Genomic DNA, 16858 nt, shown 5'->3' with positions numbered 1-16858 from the left:
TTCCATATAGAAAGATCTTCAAACTGCTTCAATTTGACCATTTTAGACATCATTCAGTCTGATGAAGCCATGTACTACTGTGCACTGACGAGACCCAACCCTGTGTTTGCAGATGGAACTTATTTAAAAATTAAAGGTAGGATTTCCACTAAAATTGATTAAGCTACAGGTTTAATGTAGTGATTTTTTTTCCTTATTACCATTAACATGTTCAACCTGGAAGACAAATAATAATGAAGTAGTGAAATACTAACTGTGTTTTCTTCAACAACAGAATGTAAGTGATTCATAATAAAATGTTCATTAGGTGATATCTTCATAGGTGATCATGTTACTATTGCATCAGAAACATCTAAACCAGCTCTGTGTGATAATTCAGTGGTGTGTGAACCAACACTGCATGGAAACAGCACTAACATGAACACACATGAGAAAACAGGTAAGATGTCTCATTAATCAACATTAATTGATTATCCTTAATTCATAAAGCTTAAATGACCTATAAAATAGTGTGTACTGATATAAATGTAATGTGGTGAAATAATCGCATCAGATCTCTACACTCGACAGTGCTCGGTTTGGGAACGGCTTTGGGTTTGTGCGCACTTCTGATTTTCTGTCTCATTTATTTCATACTGAGGAGAAGAAAATGTGATAAAAGTAAGTGCTTTTGTCATGAAATAATAATTTCAGTTACATTTATGTTTTATCAAAACGACTAATTAAGTGTATTTCTGTGTTAATAGTAAACGCTTCTGCAGACGATTGTCCAGGATCGCGGCAGGTTCGTGTGCACATAAGAGAACTATTTGTTTTATAGATTGTAGGTTATAGAAGAAAAAGGTGATATTGTAGGTGTCTCCATTATTAGTGGTGAGGAATCATTTCCTTATTCATACAGTACATATTCTTTATATGATGCTACATTCATATACTGCAGCTTACAATGGTCCATATTTAATTACATTTTGATTGGTGGAGATTTTCTCAATCCAGCTGTGACACTGAGGTCTCGTACTGTTAGAGTCACTACTGTTGGAAATGATGGGCCTTCAGAGATCCTATCATTCAATCCAATATATTACAAACATTAAATACTTTTTTTTTCAGGAATCTCATGTCGACAGCCTGACTTATGAAGCTTTACAACTGTTCAAGAGGAAAGTTCAACCAGGTGAAAGGGACTATTTGGTGTACACTGATGTGATGTACGTGAAACTGTAATATATAACATAAAAGTCCTGAACACATTATTATTAACTAAACCGCTGCCTTGCTACAGGTTTTAATGCTGTAGTGTAATGATGGGCAGATATCCCACCATTCATCCTGCCAAATATGTATTATTATTATTATTATTATTATTATTATTATTATTATTATTATTATTATTATACAATTATTTTTTTAAATTAACAATTAATTTAAAATGTTTAATCTCTGTATGAGTTCAACCAAGTAAATCAAATAAAAGTGATCCATCTCTGTTATCTGAATCTGTATTTTGCAGAAGACACAAAAATGTGAAAAAGTCAATAATTTAAAAAATATTATTGGCACCCTTGATGAAAGGCAATATGGGATATGAAAAAATATCTTTGTGTATAATTAGCTTATCCTCACACTAAAAGCTAAAAGAGGTCTAACATTTAATTCAAGTGCAATTTTATATATATATATATATTTTTTTTTATAAGGTATTCTTTTCTGACAATAAATGTACTTTATTCTTTATTCTTGTCTCTAAGGTTTTACCCCTTTTGTACAATACAGTGATTATCACAGTAACGTTATCACACCTGTCACATGACTGATGCTAACAGTGGGCAGTGGTGGCTTGGCAGTTAAGGTTCTGAGTTACTGATCAGAAGGGTGGGGGTTCAAGCCCCAGCACTGCCAAGCTGCCACTGTTAGACCCTTGAGCAAGGCCCTAAACACTCTCTGCTCCAGGGGCGCTGTATCATGGCTGATCCTGCGCTCTGACCCTAACATGCTGGGGTATGCGGAGAAAATAATTTCACTGTGCTGTAATGTATATGTGACCAATAAAGACTCATTATCATGTCTTGTACTGTATGTTATTATATGAATTTTTTTTAAATATTTTTTTATTATTTAAAACATGAAATATAAAGAGTTTTAGAATTTTGAAAAATGTAAAAGAAAGAGACTGATGGATGTGAACTAAAATGGGTCGTCAGGTTTTACAAACACTTGTGGAGTCCATGCCAGCTAGAGGGCGCGCTGTCATTAAAGCAAAAGGGGATGCAAAAAAAGGAAAGCAATTCTGAAACCCATGTTAATAATTCTAAGATTTTACTTTTCACTCAGGTTAATTCTGAAAATATCATTTGTAATGAAAACTTTATATTAACTTAGAAAACCATGAAAAATAAACGCAGTGTCTCTAGTTGTCTCGGATTTTAGGCCTCAATGTACTGTATACATGCAGACACGGATATTAGTAAGAAGGTGAATTAAGAAAGAATTTACAATAAACTATACAATGAACGACATGTGAAGGTAGAAGTAAACCACATTTTCCATTTTCTCACCTTTGTCACACCTGTACAACACCAAGAAAGCTCCATTAGATAATGTAAAATTTTCCCAGCTAAATCTTCCACAGTAGTAAAGTCCTCCATCATCCTTTCTTTATACGTGGAATTGTTGAGAAATAACATAATTGTCCATATTGGAGCCATCTTCAGAGGTGAAATGATACACAGATAGAGCTTTTAGAGAAATAAATAAATAAATAAATAAATAAATAAATGAGGAAAGCACCAAGTATTTTGTACTGGAGACTTTCACCTGATTGGCTGAGTTACAAGTCACATGTTCTCTATCCTTTCCATCTACATGGTTCTATTTTTGTTACACACTTTGACCACCAGAAGTCTGTAGGTGTAAAAGAAGTAGAACAAAGTACAAAACCAAGTAGAAGTTAAGCTAGAGTGTATTGCACGCAGAAATTTTGCCTATTCTTTGAACTTAAATAAAATTATTTTTTTCAAGTAAAATCAAATACAGATTCAGGTAAACATTTGAAACAAAAGTAGGGTGGGGATTAAAAAATGTAAATAAATAAATAAATAAATAAATAAATAAGTTTAAAGAAGGCTTATAATAAAAAAAGAAAGCAAAGTAAAACATCCATTTTGAATTGTTATCGTTTCACTTTAATAATTGCACAGCACATGTACTTTAGATCTGGAAAAAAAAAAAAAAAAGGTTATTAATCCATTTGGATGGAAACACCAGATCTTGAAAATGTGCCTAAAAAAACTTGCTCACTTTAGGTAGATAATGTTTTAATTCGATAAGAAGACATGCGCATTGACTACGATGGCAACACATTTACTGAATAAATTCCTCGAAAATTTGTCAATTTGCCTCAACAAATCATGTGATTGGATAATTGGCTGATGGGATTGGATATTCAGTGCATGTGGCTAACTTGTACAGCTCAATGGCAATGCATTTTTCTGTGGGAACTTGGGGGGCAGTGGGTCAGCGTAACTGGACTAACCAGCAGACCAATCTAGTTGCACAGAATCTCAAATGTATGTTTTTTTTTTTTTTGGTCATTCTGAAATGCCTGAGCCAAAGTCTGTCATCGAGATGATTTCGTATAATTTCCTACCAGAATTGTCTCGCATGATTCTAAATAAGGTTCATCTGCACGCTCTGAACTGCAGGTCATTTATGATATTGGACGAAAGAGGCACAGCGGCTTCCCCAGTCGTAACAACTTCCGTTTGCATTGATATTTTGTGCCAGATTCCCAATAGTACAATTCACAAGACCGCTTCAGAGGCAGGGCTTTTATTTTGTCACACCCTTAACAATGTATTAAACTTCTCTCTCATGTCACTCCTTGACTGAACCACAGTGTTCCAGTGTTCCAGTGATTTTGAGACTTCTAGATCTTTCAGTTTGCATTCAGTTTACATTCAGTCCAAACAATCATTAACAAAAACACATCTACAGTACAAATGAAACCTGATAACAGAACTAATGACATTGAATCAGATTAGAGATCAAATCTAAGTTACAGAACGACCTCGCACATCAGAATATATAACATCTTGAGGTTGTTGTTTCTTCATTCGTCCTCTTTTGGCTCTCCTCTCATTGAAATGTAAGGCAGCGTAATTCACCTCCACAGTGTCACAGTCCTGTAGGAATGGATATTAGATTATTAGAATTAGACTTTAGAATTTTTATACTTTGATGCAAAAATTGTAAACTAATTGCTTGTCTGTTTATAACATCATGTGTTCACATATCCTGAAAATTTACCTGATTGAGGGTCTTGTCGGTCACAGAACCTTGTTTTAGTCTCACTGTAGAGAAGAAAAAGCAACAACTGTTTAAAGCTGCTATATAACATGAACTACTTTGTTTTTTTTTATGTTCCACAGCATTAAATGTAGCTATAATAAATGGAAAAAGCATGACATGTTGCTTTTAATGAAATAAAACTGTAATTGTTGGCAAATTGCTATATTTTAAGAGAAATAAAACCCATCAGGATGTGATATTAGTGGGAAAATATGGGGTGGTAACAGTAACTCTGCTTTGTACCAGATCAGTGTATTTAATAAAGTGTAACTTTGTGTATATATTGCAAATTTGTTATATATAACCATATAATAACTAATAAACTGGTGACTGATTTTATATAGTGAAAATAATATAATTTTTAAATAACTTTATAATAATCTAATAATGATAATAATAGCCATGAAGACTTACCTCTGTTTTGTCCTTTACAGGTTATGACAAAGATCAAAGCAAAGATCACGACCACACACACTCCCAAAGCTACAGCGAGGTAGATCACTACAGGGTCCACAGATCTCTCTGTCACACAGTAAATATCACAATATCAATCTCTGTCACACAGACAATATCAAACAATATCAACAAACAATATCAATCTCTGTCACACAGTAAATATCACAATGTTAAATATAGGCTCAGTGTTTACTTCTATGATAAACCAACTCATTTCTTTAGGTCATTGAAAATGATCAAGAATAATGATTTGAAATGTGGTGTTTGTTAAAAATAGAAATATTTGTAATTAGAAAACTTGCATCATCAAATACAAGTAAATAGACGTAGAGTAGATAGACAATGCGCTCTGTACTCTGGCATATCACTAAAACATTATAGTTCTTACCCAGTTGCACTCGTGTCCCGTTCCCAAAAATGATTTTCCCACACACGGCCACAGCGCAGTAGTAAGTTCCAGTATCACTGAGGCTGAGGATGTTCTTGGAGAAGTTGTACACACAGGTGTGTGTAGATGAGCCGCTCTCACACTGATGGCTGCTGTTGCGATGAGTGTAAATGATTTGAGGATGGGATTGTGGTGGAGCAGCTCTGAACCAGATCACTTGGAGTTCTGCTGATCTGCTCTCAGAGAGAACCGAGCACTGCAGAGTCACTGACGCTCCTGCAGGAACCGAGTCCGACACGCCGCTCTGGACCACTGACACTTTTACATTTCCATCACCTGTTCAGTGCAAAGCAGACCTTTATAAAAAATATGGCCCATAAAGCAGATGCAGTCAAGTATAGCATATGCACGAAGAGACAGTGATTCCGCTGGAAGTATAAATTCCAACAAGGTAATCTAGAGAGCTGGTACATAATGTTTATATTACATTTTTTTATTAAAGCAATCAAATACAGAACTTTTTTCATACACCAAAATATAAATAGGATTGCTGTGACAAGACATCATCATACAATTTCTCACCTACAAAGAGTGTTTTGGGGTACACACTTTAATTAACATCTCCAAAAACGAACTAAGTACAACCACAATTCCCAAAATGTTGGGACACTGTGTGAAATGTAAATAAAAATAGAATGCAATGATTTGCAAATCGCATAAACCCATATGTTGTTCACAATAGAACGTAGAAAACATATCAAATGTGTAAACTGAGGAAATGCACCATTTTAAGAAATAAATTATGTGGACCAAAGCTCATTTAAAATGGATTGAGTCAAAGTGGAAAACTGTTCTGTGGTCAGACAAATCGAACTTTGAAATTCTTTTTGGAAACCCTGGATGAACTAAACTAAAAGAGGATGGACTGAAGAGGAGAGGGACGCTCAGTTTAAAAGCCTGCATCTCTCATTGCATGGGGTGCATTAGTGCCCCATACTGAAAGGTTTATACAAGGTATATTTCAATGCTGAAAGGTATATACATTTTTTTGAGTAACATGCTTCCAGCCTTTTGTTGCCCTGTCCCAACTTTTTTTTTAGATGTGTTGTGGCAATCAATGTCAAAATTACCTTATTTTTTCCTTAAAATGGTATGTTTCCTGAGTTTGATGACATTTCATGACATTTGACATGTTTTCTATGTTCTATTGTGAATAACATACGGGTTTATGAGATTTGCAAATCATTGCATTCTGTTTTTATTTACATTTTACCTAGTGTCCCAACTTTTTTGGAATTGGAGTTGTAAATGTACTGACGCTCAAGATCAAATCCAGAATTAGAAATTTAGGGTGTTTTGCTGTAAAATACTTGTATATAATAATTTATTTCCATATGCTGGTTCCCAGATAGTACCTGAGCATTAAATTCAAACAGTCAAAAAAACCGCTGTGACCATTATGGGCCTTTAGTGTGGAAATAATGATGTCTTGATTAAAAGTTATTAACATAAAATAACAATATAGCAACTCAAAATAATGCGTTCTTTAACTGAATAATAAATTATTACATCACAGTAAGTAAAAAATAATGAGATTGCCAACTTGAGGTTCAGGGCTTCCCTTTGTTAATCATTAATGTCATATTTAAAAAAATATTAACTAATTAAATATGTATTAAACTAACTGTGTACATTTTAAAATTCTTACCTTTCACTGATAAAAATGTTCCATTTCCAAATATTGTTAAAAAGTCTCTCAGTCCACAGTAATACATGGCTTCATCTGATGGTTCCACATTAGCAATATTTAAATGATAATTCGTTTGTTCTTTCTTGATACTGAATCTTGGTGACTTGAACTCATCTTCGTAATTTGGCTCTTGATGAACTATGACCATTACACATGGCTCATGTCCTGCTTTTTGCTTGTACCAAAAGATGACTGCAGAGCTATCTTCTCCCAGTCTAAAGCAGTGCAGAGTCACATTATCACCAACATCAGCAGTGATCAGTGGGTTCGGCTGACTGACATAGTTTGTCTGTGCAGAATCTGCTGTTAGGAGTTAAATAACAAACTTTATTGTATCTGTAATACACAGAGACTCTCATTAGAGCATTAAGTGCCTTTGAATAGAAACAATCAAAACCATGGACACTTACCAATTTTATTAAAAAGCATCACTGTAATCCACATCATCAGCATCTTCAGTCTGAGGTCTGCGTGTAGTAGCATGTCTCCTCTTGCTACTGTATAGATGGTCAAACTGAGCACATCTCACTTTGTTCAAAAGATTCATGACATGAGGTTCTGACATCACGTGATTTCCCTCATACAATCTAGAGTAACAAGTAAGCAGCAGTAGATAACTGACTGTGGTCCCTCCTCTCACTTTTTTTAACCTTTCCTCAGAGAGGAATTTCAATTATTCAAAAAATAACATTGAAAACAAAAAAGAAAGAAGGAAATGAGATGGATAACCCTTTTTTCACTGTGTTTTCATTTCTTTTTCTTTTTCTTGCCAAGTTATTGTGCAAATTTATATCCGACCTGTGTTATCCAACATTTAATTTTCTGCAACCCTGTGACAAATGTTCACGCAAATCTGCTATACATCTATATCTATCTATCTATCTATCTATCTATCTATCTATCTATCTAGATAGTACCATAGTTTGGTCACGCAGCAAGACAATGAGTCTAAGTACATACGTAAGTCTATAGAGAAATGCTTAAAGCAGGAGCAATCCAGTATTTTTGGAATGGCCAAGTCAAAGTCTAGAAATGTTGTGAAAGGACCTAAAAACAACAGTTCATGATAGGAAGCCCACCAACATCACTGAGCTGAAGCAGTTTTGTAAGGAGGGATGGACCAAATTCCTCCAACCTGTTGTGTAAGATTGATCGCCAGTTACTGGAAATGTTTGGTTGAAGGTCACACCAGTTACTGAAAGCAATCATTCACATTCTTTTTCTGACATAGATACTTAATATTGGATCATTTTGCTCAATAAATAAATGCAATAACTATGATGTTTTTGCATCATTTATTTAATTGCGTTCTCTTTATCTGGTTTTAGGCCTTCGATGAAGATCTGATCACATTTCATATCAAATTTATGCAGAAACACGGGTTCAAAAACTTTCTTGCAGCACCGTAAATACATATAATGGTTATTAATGATGGAGGAAGTTGAATCATTTAATGCTTAAACAATTAATAAAATGAATACAGTATGAGTATGTAGAGTGTGTATTTCTATTTCTCTTCAGACTTTCAGTCACAGGTAAAATTCATCAGACTTCCTGGGTAATTAAACACATCCCTGAATATAAAAATGACTAATGTATGACTAGTGTTTGACCTTGAGGTCAACCTGAGACCCATAAGTCTCTGCAATCATCCTCCTCCCATCCTGCCTTGCACAAGTTCCTGCTCTTATTTCAGCTACAAGTGCATTAGTTAGCATTCATCATTCCAGTTCATCATAAAGACGTTCAATGGACTCGAGTTCTTTCACACCAACCTCGGCCTTTATAGATCTCGCTTTATGCACAGGGGCATTGTCATGCTAGAACAGGTTTGTTCTCTTAGTTCAGACTAAGACTGCAGACAATTGTGTGCTTCAAACTTTGTGGTAACAGTTTGGGGAAGAACCACATCTGGGTGTGATGGTCAGGTATACACATACAGTACTCTTGACTGTACTATAGGGTTCCTAGTAGCTTCCATTTTAGCAAGTTAAAAGCCATGAATAGTCCTAACAAGCCTTAAAGAAACCTTACACTACAAGCCTCTACACGTCCTCTCATCCTTGAGCTTCTCTCCTTCACCAACAATATCATTCTCCCACATTATTTCTTTCATAGCAGTCTTTTTATTTTCATTTTATTTAAATGTTTTGATAATGTTTATTAGGAAAACTGAACCAAGTGCATATAATCTATTAGAAGTAGTATTATTCAGCTTTTCCTTAAAAAAATGACTCGGCATTTAAGTTTTAGGCGCGTCTAATACATGTTTTATGAATTATGATCGTGAACATATGTAAGATGTCTGTGTCGATATGGGAGGAGTTTTATTCAGGCCTTATTGCGCCTCCTCCTTCACCACTGTGTAACTTTAACCAATCACATTCTCTCTCTCTCTCTCTCTCTCTCTCTCTCTCTCCCTCTCGCTCACTGTATGTATCTCTCTGTGTATTTCTCACTCTCTCTCCCATCTAAGCAGCACTATGATACCAAAGACTCAAAACTGACAAAACAAAATGATCTCTCATCAGCTACAACACATGCTGCAGGTTTCAAATCTTTTTTTTTTTTTTTCTGGAAATGAGTGTTTGATACACAAATATTTATATCCTATGAATAAAATTATGCTAATTAATCTAAAAGCATTCAGGGTAAATAAACACACTGCGCTGCATGCAGAAATTTTACATTTATTTTTCTTATAATCATCAGCAAACTGGTCTTTATTTCTATTAAAAGAGTGTGTATTAAAATGTGTGTGTGTGTGTGTGTGTGTGTGTGTGTGTGCGTGTGTGTGTGTGTGTGAGTAAGATTTTAAGGTGTGTGTGTGTGGTTTTGTAGCTCTGTTTATCTCTTTGCCCCTTCACACACTGCAGCTCTGAGAGTTTCATCTCTGCAGGCCGCTCTGACCACCGAGTCGCTTTTCTCAGAAACACCATCAGTTTCTCACCTCTCAAACTTTCCACAGGATGTGTGGCTATATTTATTTCTCTCAGGCCACACCGTTATTGTTTTTTTTTCTTTTTCAGACACGATGTAAAATTAGAAACATCTCTAGACTTCATATAGATGTGTAATATTATAACACCTCTCATTTAAATCCCCAGATTTCACCCTGCACTTTAATCTGGTCTAAACACACAACAGCGTGTTCGCTTATTGTGTAACCCGTCAGATATAATGTTATTTACACAGTCAGTTACTCAGTAAATGCAAATGTTGGCATTTCAGTTATTAGAGAGTATTTATATCACATGATGAAAGGGGAATCAAACTTTTGAACTGAAATTAAAATTAAAAAAACCTTCACAGTCAGTGTCGAGAGGTGGTGTTAATATTAAACGCTGATGCTCAACATGCCTGTTCATGTATAAGTGAAAAACATGCACTAAAAGTTTTCACCCCCTACACATATCAGGCCGAGATCCAGCAGCAGCTCAACAGCATAAACAGTGAACTTCCTGATTAGAGGCTTGTGGGCGGAGCTTCTTATAATCCACCAGATCAAAAGATTTTCACTTTTTCTCTCGTCAGCTGCCGAATCGCTGCAGGGCACAAAGATCATTCTTCATTTGTCCTGATCTCATCAAACATCTTCAGGTGCCATTTCTCACAAAGATTTGTGTTTGTGACCTCCATCTCTTCTTTATTTATATTTTGTAAAATGTATTAATGGAGAACTGGACTATCGTTAAGTTTGTTCATGTTGGAAAGTTGCTGTGGTGTAAAAAAGAGGAATAAAACACTATGGGACTTGCTGTTATAGGACAATAATCAACTTCAGGGTGGTAACAGTGACTCTGCTTCATCACTGTGTTCTGTACTGAGCTGTATTTCTTCTTGTCTTGAACTTGTTTTCACATTGTTATCTATATGTACAGAACACATGTATTGTCTTGTTCTGTAGTCCTGAAGGCATGACACTTCATCTTACTGAAATAAAAGCCACTTAACTTAAAGCCACAGCACCGCCCTGTAACCGCAGACCAGAGTAACCCTAAATAATCCCCTAATTTATCTCCATCATCATGAGGTCTATGTGGGTAAAATACAGCCTCAGTGTTTCTTTTTTTCTTCTGCTGTCTTCTGATATGAGGTAATGGTTTTGTGTGAGTTTTCTGTAAGTGCATTCTTCATCTTCATCTGTAATTCACCTTTACTCTTCAGAGTTTTACTCTGTGTGACCTGTCACACCGCACTGGCTCCATCTACTGACACAGGATCTGTTTTGTGCCTTGTTAGTTGTTACTTTTTGCAGCCAGAGACCTCTTTTATCTTTATTTATTTTATTTATTTTTTATTTTTATTTATTTTTTTTAAATCACAGAATAGAGGGCCACCAGGGGACAACCTCCCTCATATTATATGCTCTCCTTTAGTTGTCACTGAAACCTCCTATTGTAATAAAGCACATGGACAAAGTACTCGTGTGATCTTTGTGAGTTCTGAGCTGTTGATCTGCTGTTGTTCCTGGTTTTCTATCATCTGGTCCTCTGTTCTGAAGGGAAATTGTAATGCTACAGCATACATAGATATTCTACACAGTTTTCTGCTTACATCTTCATGGTAACAATTCAGACAACACCGCATATGGGTGTGATGGTCAGGTGGCCACACACACACACACACACACACACACACACACACACACACACACACACACTCACATACACAAACATTCATTTATTTGATCTTGTATATAATTTCTTAGTATTGTCGCTGTCCGTGGTGATGAAACTCAAGTGAAGTAACAAAGCGAGTTCATTGTATTGATCACATCACTTAAAAATACACCAAGAAATGTCACAATAAAGTACAAATTAAAATAGGAGAATGATATTTAATTTATTCTTTAAAATAATTACTTCAATTCATTTAATGACCTTTTTTTTTTTTTAAAAAAAAAAAGTTATTTCCTAATGTAAATAAAGATTTTTTTCCTGCTACATCTGAGGAGTGAAAGTGAAAGTTTGTTGATGCCCATGGTGTTAAAAGAAACACTGCAATTTGGTTACCATAGCAACATAACCTACAGAGCATCCATCAACTACAAATACAGTGTTAATGTACGTCAGTAACCCTTCTACTGAATAACTTAATGGAAATAAGATATTAAATTTAAATACAGACATGTAAGAAAAAAGACAAATAAATACATACCTACATACATACATACATACATACATACATACATAAATACATAAATAGTTCAGCATCGTGTTCAAATCAGAAGGGAGAGTCTTATGTAACTGCATTTTTGTCAGCATGGCACGTATCCTTCTCAGACAAGGCGATCCTTTAGCACCGGACCAGAGTTCTGAAAGTTTGATGAAGTTAAATTACATTTAAACTAAAAAAAAACCAGCTGTTTACACAAATGAATGATGATATAAATATTCACCAATTGTAGCCACTAGGTGGCAGTGTGCAGCTCTGATTGTGAAATCTATATGTACAAATGATTTAGTTAAATTACACAAGTGATGAAAATATAATTTATTTATTGTAATTTATTTTACATACATTCAGTGACCGTTATTTATTCCTGTGAATTTGATATTATTTATTTTACATTTCGACATATTCAGACCCTGCTTTTCGACTTTATCCTAGAACATCAATCTTCAGTCCCTCTAATAACTGATTTATTTCAGGAATTTCTTTTATCCTAATTTACACATTTTATTCATTTAAAAAGTAAAGACATTTTATTATTTATGATATGGATATTTTATTGAACTTTTATGAAAGGAGTCGTCAGTGTCAGTGTGTTGTAACAGTCAGAGGTAAGACTCATTCTTATCTAAGTCCTTAAATAACACTGATCCTCTTCATAATTTCAGTATATTCTATATTTATATATTCACAAACACATTTACGTATTTATTGATTAAAAAAGTTCTCTGCAGTCTGTAATAGATCAGTTAGAGACCAGTGGTATGAAACTCTATAAAACTATAACATAATAATGTGTAGACTCACTGGATTTTATTATTATTATTATTATTATTATTATTATTATTATTATTATTATTAGTAGTAGTAGTAGTAGTAGTAGTAGTAGTAGGAGTAGTAGTAGGATTATTATTATTATTATTATTATTATTATTATTATTATTATTATTATTATTAAATTGTAACATTCTTTAAAATGCATCAATTATATTATGAACGTAGTGTTTGTAGTTCTCCTGAGTAACATCACTTACTCAAACTGTCATGTTTGTACGTTTCTTTAACCGATCTGTACTCTAATTATAATCTGCTTTGTAAATAAAAGCAATGTATATCAAACTATTTAAGCATCATTTTCTTTAAACCACGCTTTTAGTAGGGCCTTAAAATACATTTCAGAAAGTTTCCATAACACATGAGAGTACCTGTAAACCATTTTGAATGAACTGGTTGAGATGCGGTTGGGTGATAACACTGTGTGGCTTATCATGTCTATTTTTTTTTCATTTCTTACAACCAATCACATCATATTCTGGGGCGTGGTCAGTACAGACCGCCTATAGTATAAATATAAATTCAAACCATGCTTCAAGTGCATTCATATTCTGTTGATAAATGAGATACAAACACTGTAAAATTTCTGAGACATGAAAAATGTCTGTTTTATGGATTTTAATTTTGATCTTCAGCACCATGTGTAAGTAATATGAGCAAATTATTCCCATCTAGTTTGATGTATGTCTAGTATTATTACTCTAAAGCATTTGTGTATGTAGAAGGAACTCCAATGTTATTCTTACAAGTTGATCTGAAGTTTTTTTTTTTGTTTTTTTTTGTTTGTTTTTTTTTCTCTGTATAATAGTACCTGGATAATAATAATAATACGTTTATTACCTATTGATGTGCTGGTTTTTCTAGACATAGTCCAACCTGGTAGACTCTGGGTGACTGCACAATCCCTCACAGACTCACCAGTTTATCAGCCTGATAAAGAGCTCAGTGTGAATATCGGAGACTCGGCTACTCTACGGTGTTGTGTTTCTGGAAATCAAATCCAAATAATAGACTGGTTTAAGCAACCAAACAGAAAAAAACCTCAGATTATAGTCACGGTATATAAAGATGCTAAAGAAACATTTTACAATGGATTCCAACAGTCTCGTTTCCATATAGAAAGATCTCCAGACTGCTTCAATATGACCATTTTAGACATCATTCAGTCTCATGAAGCCATGTACTACTGTGCACTGAAGAGACCCAACCCTGTGTTTGCAGATGGAACTTATTTAAAAATTAAAGGTAGGATTTCCACAAAAATTGATTAAGCTCCTGGTTTAATGTAGTGATTTTTTTCCCTTATTACCATTAACATGTTCAACCTGGAAGACAAATAATAATGAAGTAGTGAAATACTAACTCTGTTTTCTTCAACAACACTGAGTTACAGGGTTTTAGTGAATTATGATAAATGTTTATAGGTGATCATGTTACTATTGCATCAGAAACATCTAAACCAGCTCTGTGTGATAATTCAGTGGTGTGTGAACCAACACTGCATGGAAACAACACTAACATGAACACACACGAGAAAACAGGTGATATGTCTGATTATTCAACATTAATCAATTATCCTTAATTCATCAAGCAAAATTTGCCTAGAAAATAATTTGTACTGATATAAATGTAATGTTTTGCAATAACAGTCTCAGAAATGATCAGATCTCTACATTCGACAGTGCTCGGTTTGGGAACGGCTTTGGGTTTGTGTGCACTTCTGATTTTCTGTCTCATTTATTTCATACTGAGGAGAAGAAAATGTGATAAAAGTAAGTGCTTTTGTGATCACAATCATTAAAAACTTTATAAGTACAGTTAACTTTAGTTTGACCCAAAAGACTAATAGGTGTGTTTCTGTATTAATAGTGAAAGCTTGTATAGAAGATTCTCCAGGAATGAAGCAGGTACGTGTGATATTTCTGTATGTAAAATATTGCTACATTAATATGTTACTCATTATAATGTTTTAGATTTAATATAAACAGTCAGTTTACTCAGATTTGCAGAACAATCCCAAGCTTTTTATTTTGATGCTGCTCTTGTTCTGTGTAGTTAGTGTGTATTGTTCATTTACCCATATTGTATTGTTATTACTTTCATCTGGACTTTCGATCTGGCTTATTATTATTATTATTATTATTATTATTATTATTATTATTATTCAGGAATCTGAAGCTGAAACACTGAATTACACAGCTGTGCAATTTACCAAGAGGAAAGCCAAAGCTGAAAAAAAGAAAACTGGCTCAGCAGATGAGTGTGTGTACTCCGATGTGAAAAAAACTGTAAGATATAACAGAAATAATTCATAACACATGAAAGCAAATGTAATTCATATTTTTCATTACCATGATATCATATATGATGCGCCAAGAAAAAAAAAAAACCAACAACACAAAACATAACAGAAAAACCTAGAAATAATTTTATATTTGTTTACACTAATCTCATAATAATAATTATATTAAAGTTGCCTGTCTTTAAGATATTGTTTTATTTGCAGTGTGGATAATCTCCTATGCTACAGGTTTTATTTCTGTGCACACGTGTGAAGTAACTACGGATGTATTAACTTCAGTAACGCTGAACTTGTAAAAAAATCCAACTTGTATGTTTTTTGTTTGTTTTTGGTTTCAGTAATTTATTTTTTCACAATAAATATAAGAAGCAATTCCATTAAAAAAAGTAACAAAAAACATGATCTTGTCATGATTTATATGAGCTTGTTTTGTTCACTAATCTCTGTGCTCAACTTTCTGGCAGTAGCGAAAGGACACTGAAAATCATGACTTACAAATGGATTATTTTAGTGGGTCAGAGAATGGTGGAAGGTTTACCAGTATAAGTTAGACACCAGTGAATGCAGTCAGGATGATTAAATCAGCAGTAAAAATACAACAAAGGTAACTGATGTATTGATCTTCATACAGACCCTGTTGCAGAACTGACTTCCAATCTGTTTCAATGCAGTTTTTTGTGATTATTTTTTGTCTTTTAGAGAATTTGTGAGTTTACTTTAGCTGCCTTTGTTTTCCTGATCGTGGTGCTCAGAACCTGGAAGTAGATTTCTTCACCATTAATTGTCGAGTAAAACTTTTTCAAATACATTTTACATTAACCAAATTGAAGCATCAAGCACAAAGATAAATCTTTCCAGACATGGAGCCATAATCATTTATTATGAAGTCCAGGATTTTCACCTCACACTGCACACAACTTCAAACCATCATTCACTTACTGAGTGTGGATTTTTTTTTTCTTGCATTTATATAGCGCATTTTTAACCTTAGCAGCTCTACAAAGCACTTTACACTGGTTCTCATTCACCCATTCACACACACACCGATGGTAGCAGAGCTGCCATGCAAGGCACTAACTTGCCATCGGGAGAAACTTGGGGTTCTTGCCTAAGGACACTTCAGCAAGTGGAGTCATGTGGACCGGGAATCGAACCCTATGATTAGTGGACAACCCGCTCTACCACCTGAACCACAGCCGCCCCAGTTTTTTTTCAGATTATTATATGCAAATGCTACCAATGAAATAAATGAAACTCTATGAAATAAAGTTTATATAGCGAACAAAATATGCTTAGTTTGTGATACCACTGGAACTAGTCATTATATGAAAAAATGTCAGATTTCGATTTTTTTAAATTGTTGATTTTCCAATAAAGAAGTAAAACAAAAGCAAAATACATTACTTATGGTTTGTGCAGAACAACAAACATATGGATGGGCAATAATTATTCAAAAATAAGTAATATAAGTAAATAAAAATGCATCAGTGCAATAATACTTACTTTTGTTACTAAATGGCACACTTATATAGCGCTTTTATCCAAAGTGCTTTACACTGTATCTCATTCACCCATTCACACACACACTCACACACCAATGATAGGA

The 16858-nt window shown here is 34.2% G+C and overlaps 2 protein-coding genes across 2 annotated transcripts; one reads left to right on the top strand and one right to left on the bottom strand.

Annotated features, from left to right (window-relative positions):
* Positions 1 to 4049: 4049 nt before the first annotated feature.
* Positions 4050 to 7828, bottom strand: LOC128611441 (uncharacterized). The gene is made up of 6 exons (XM_053630949.1): positions 7352 to 7828; positions 6900 to 7244; positions 5192 to 5527; positions 4762 to 4869; positions 4306 to 4349; positions 4050 to 4181 (listed from the first exon to the last, which is right to left on the bottom strand). Exons 1-6 carry the CDS (start codon positions 7422 to 7424, stop codon positions 4050 to 4052), a joined length of 1038 nt encoding a protein of 345 aa, XP_053486924.1. The 5' UTR covers positions 7425 to 7828.
* Positions 7829 to 13091: 5263 nt separating this feature from the next.
* LOC128612054 (uncharacterized) lies at positions 13092 to 16017 on the top strand. The gene is made up of 7 exons (XM_053631958.1): positions 13092 to 13593; positions 13815 to 14195; positions 14375 to 14491; positions 14633 to 14713; positions 14820 to 14863; positions 15119 to 15238; positions 15952 to 16017. Exons 1-7 carry the CDS (start codon positions 13551 to 13553, stop codon positions 16015 to 16017), a joined length of 852 nt encoding a protein of 283 aa, XP_053487933.1. The 5' UTR covers positions 13092 to 13550.
* The last annotated feature ends 841 nt before the right edge of the window (positions 16018 to 16858 follow it).

Source organism: Ictalurus furcatus, chromosome 8 (assembly GCF_023375685.1).
Source record: "Ictalurus furcatus strain D&B chromosome 8, Billie_1.0, whole genome shotgun sequence".
NCBI classification, from domain to species: Eukaryota; Metazoa; Chordata; class Actinopteri; order Siluriformes; family Ictaluridae; genus Ictalurus; species Ictalurus furcatus.
The sequence above is the reverse complement of the archived record's forward strand: the minus strand, read 5'-3'. Positions and strand labels throughout refer to the sequence as shown.

What these genes read in the sequence shown, in the direction of transcription:
- LOC128612054 (XM_053631958.1), top strand. Translation starts at nt 13,551, where the DNA reads ATGTCTGTTTTATGGATTTTAATTTTGATCTTCAGCACCATGT. An exon ending in CATACTGAGGAGAAGAAAAT is followed by an intron (nt 14,714 to 14,819) that starts GTGATAAAAGTA and finishes CTGTATTAATAG; the next exon opens with TGAAAGCTTGTATAGAAGAT. An exon ending in ACTCCGATGTGAAAAAAACT is followed by an intron (nt 15,239 to 15,951) that starts GTAAGATATAAC and finishes TTTGTCTTTTAG; the next exon opens with AGAATTTGTGAGTTTACTTT.
- LOC128611441 (XM_053630949.1), bottom strand. Translation starts at nt 7,424, where the DNA reads ATGCTACTACACGCAGACCTCAGACTGAAGATGCTGATGATGTGGATT. An exon ending in CTGTAAAGGACAAAACAGAG is followed by an intron (nt 4,350 to 4,761) that starts GTAAGTCTTCAT and finishes TCTTCTCTACAG; the next exon opens with TGAGACTAAAACAAGGTTCT. An exon ending in CCGACAAGACCCTCAATCAG is followed by an intron (nt 4,182 to 4,305) that starts GTAAATTTTCAG and finishes CCATTCCTACAG; the next exon opens with GACTGTGACACTGTGGAGGT.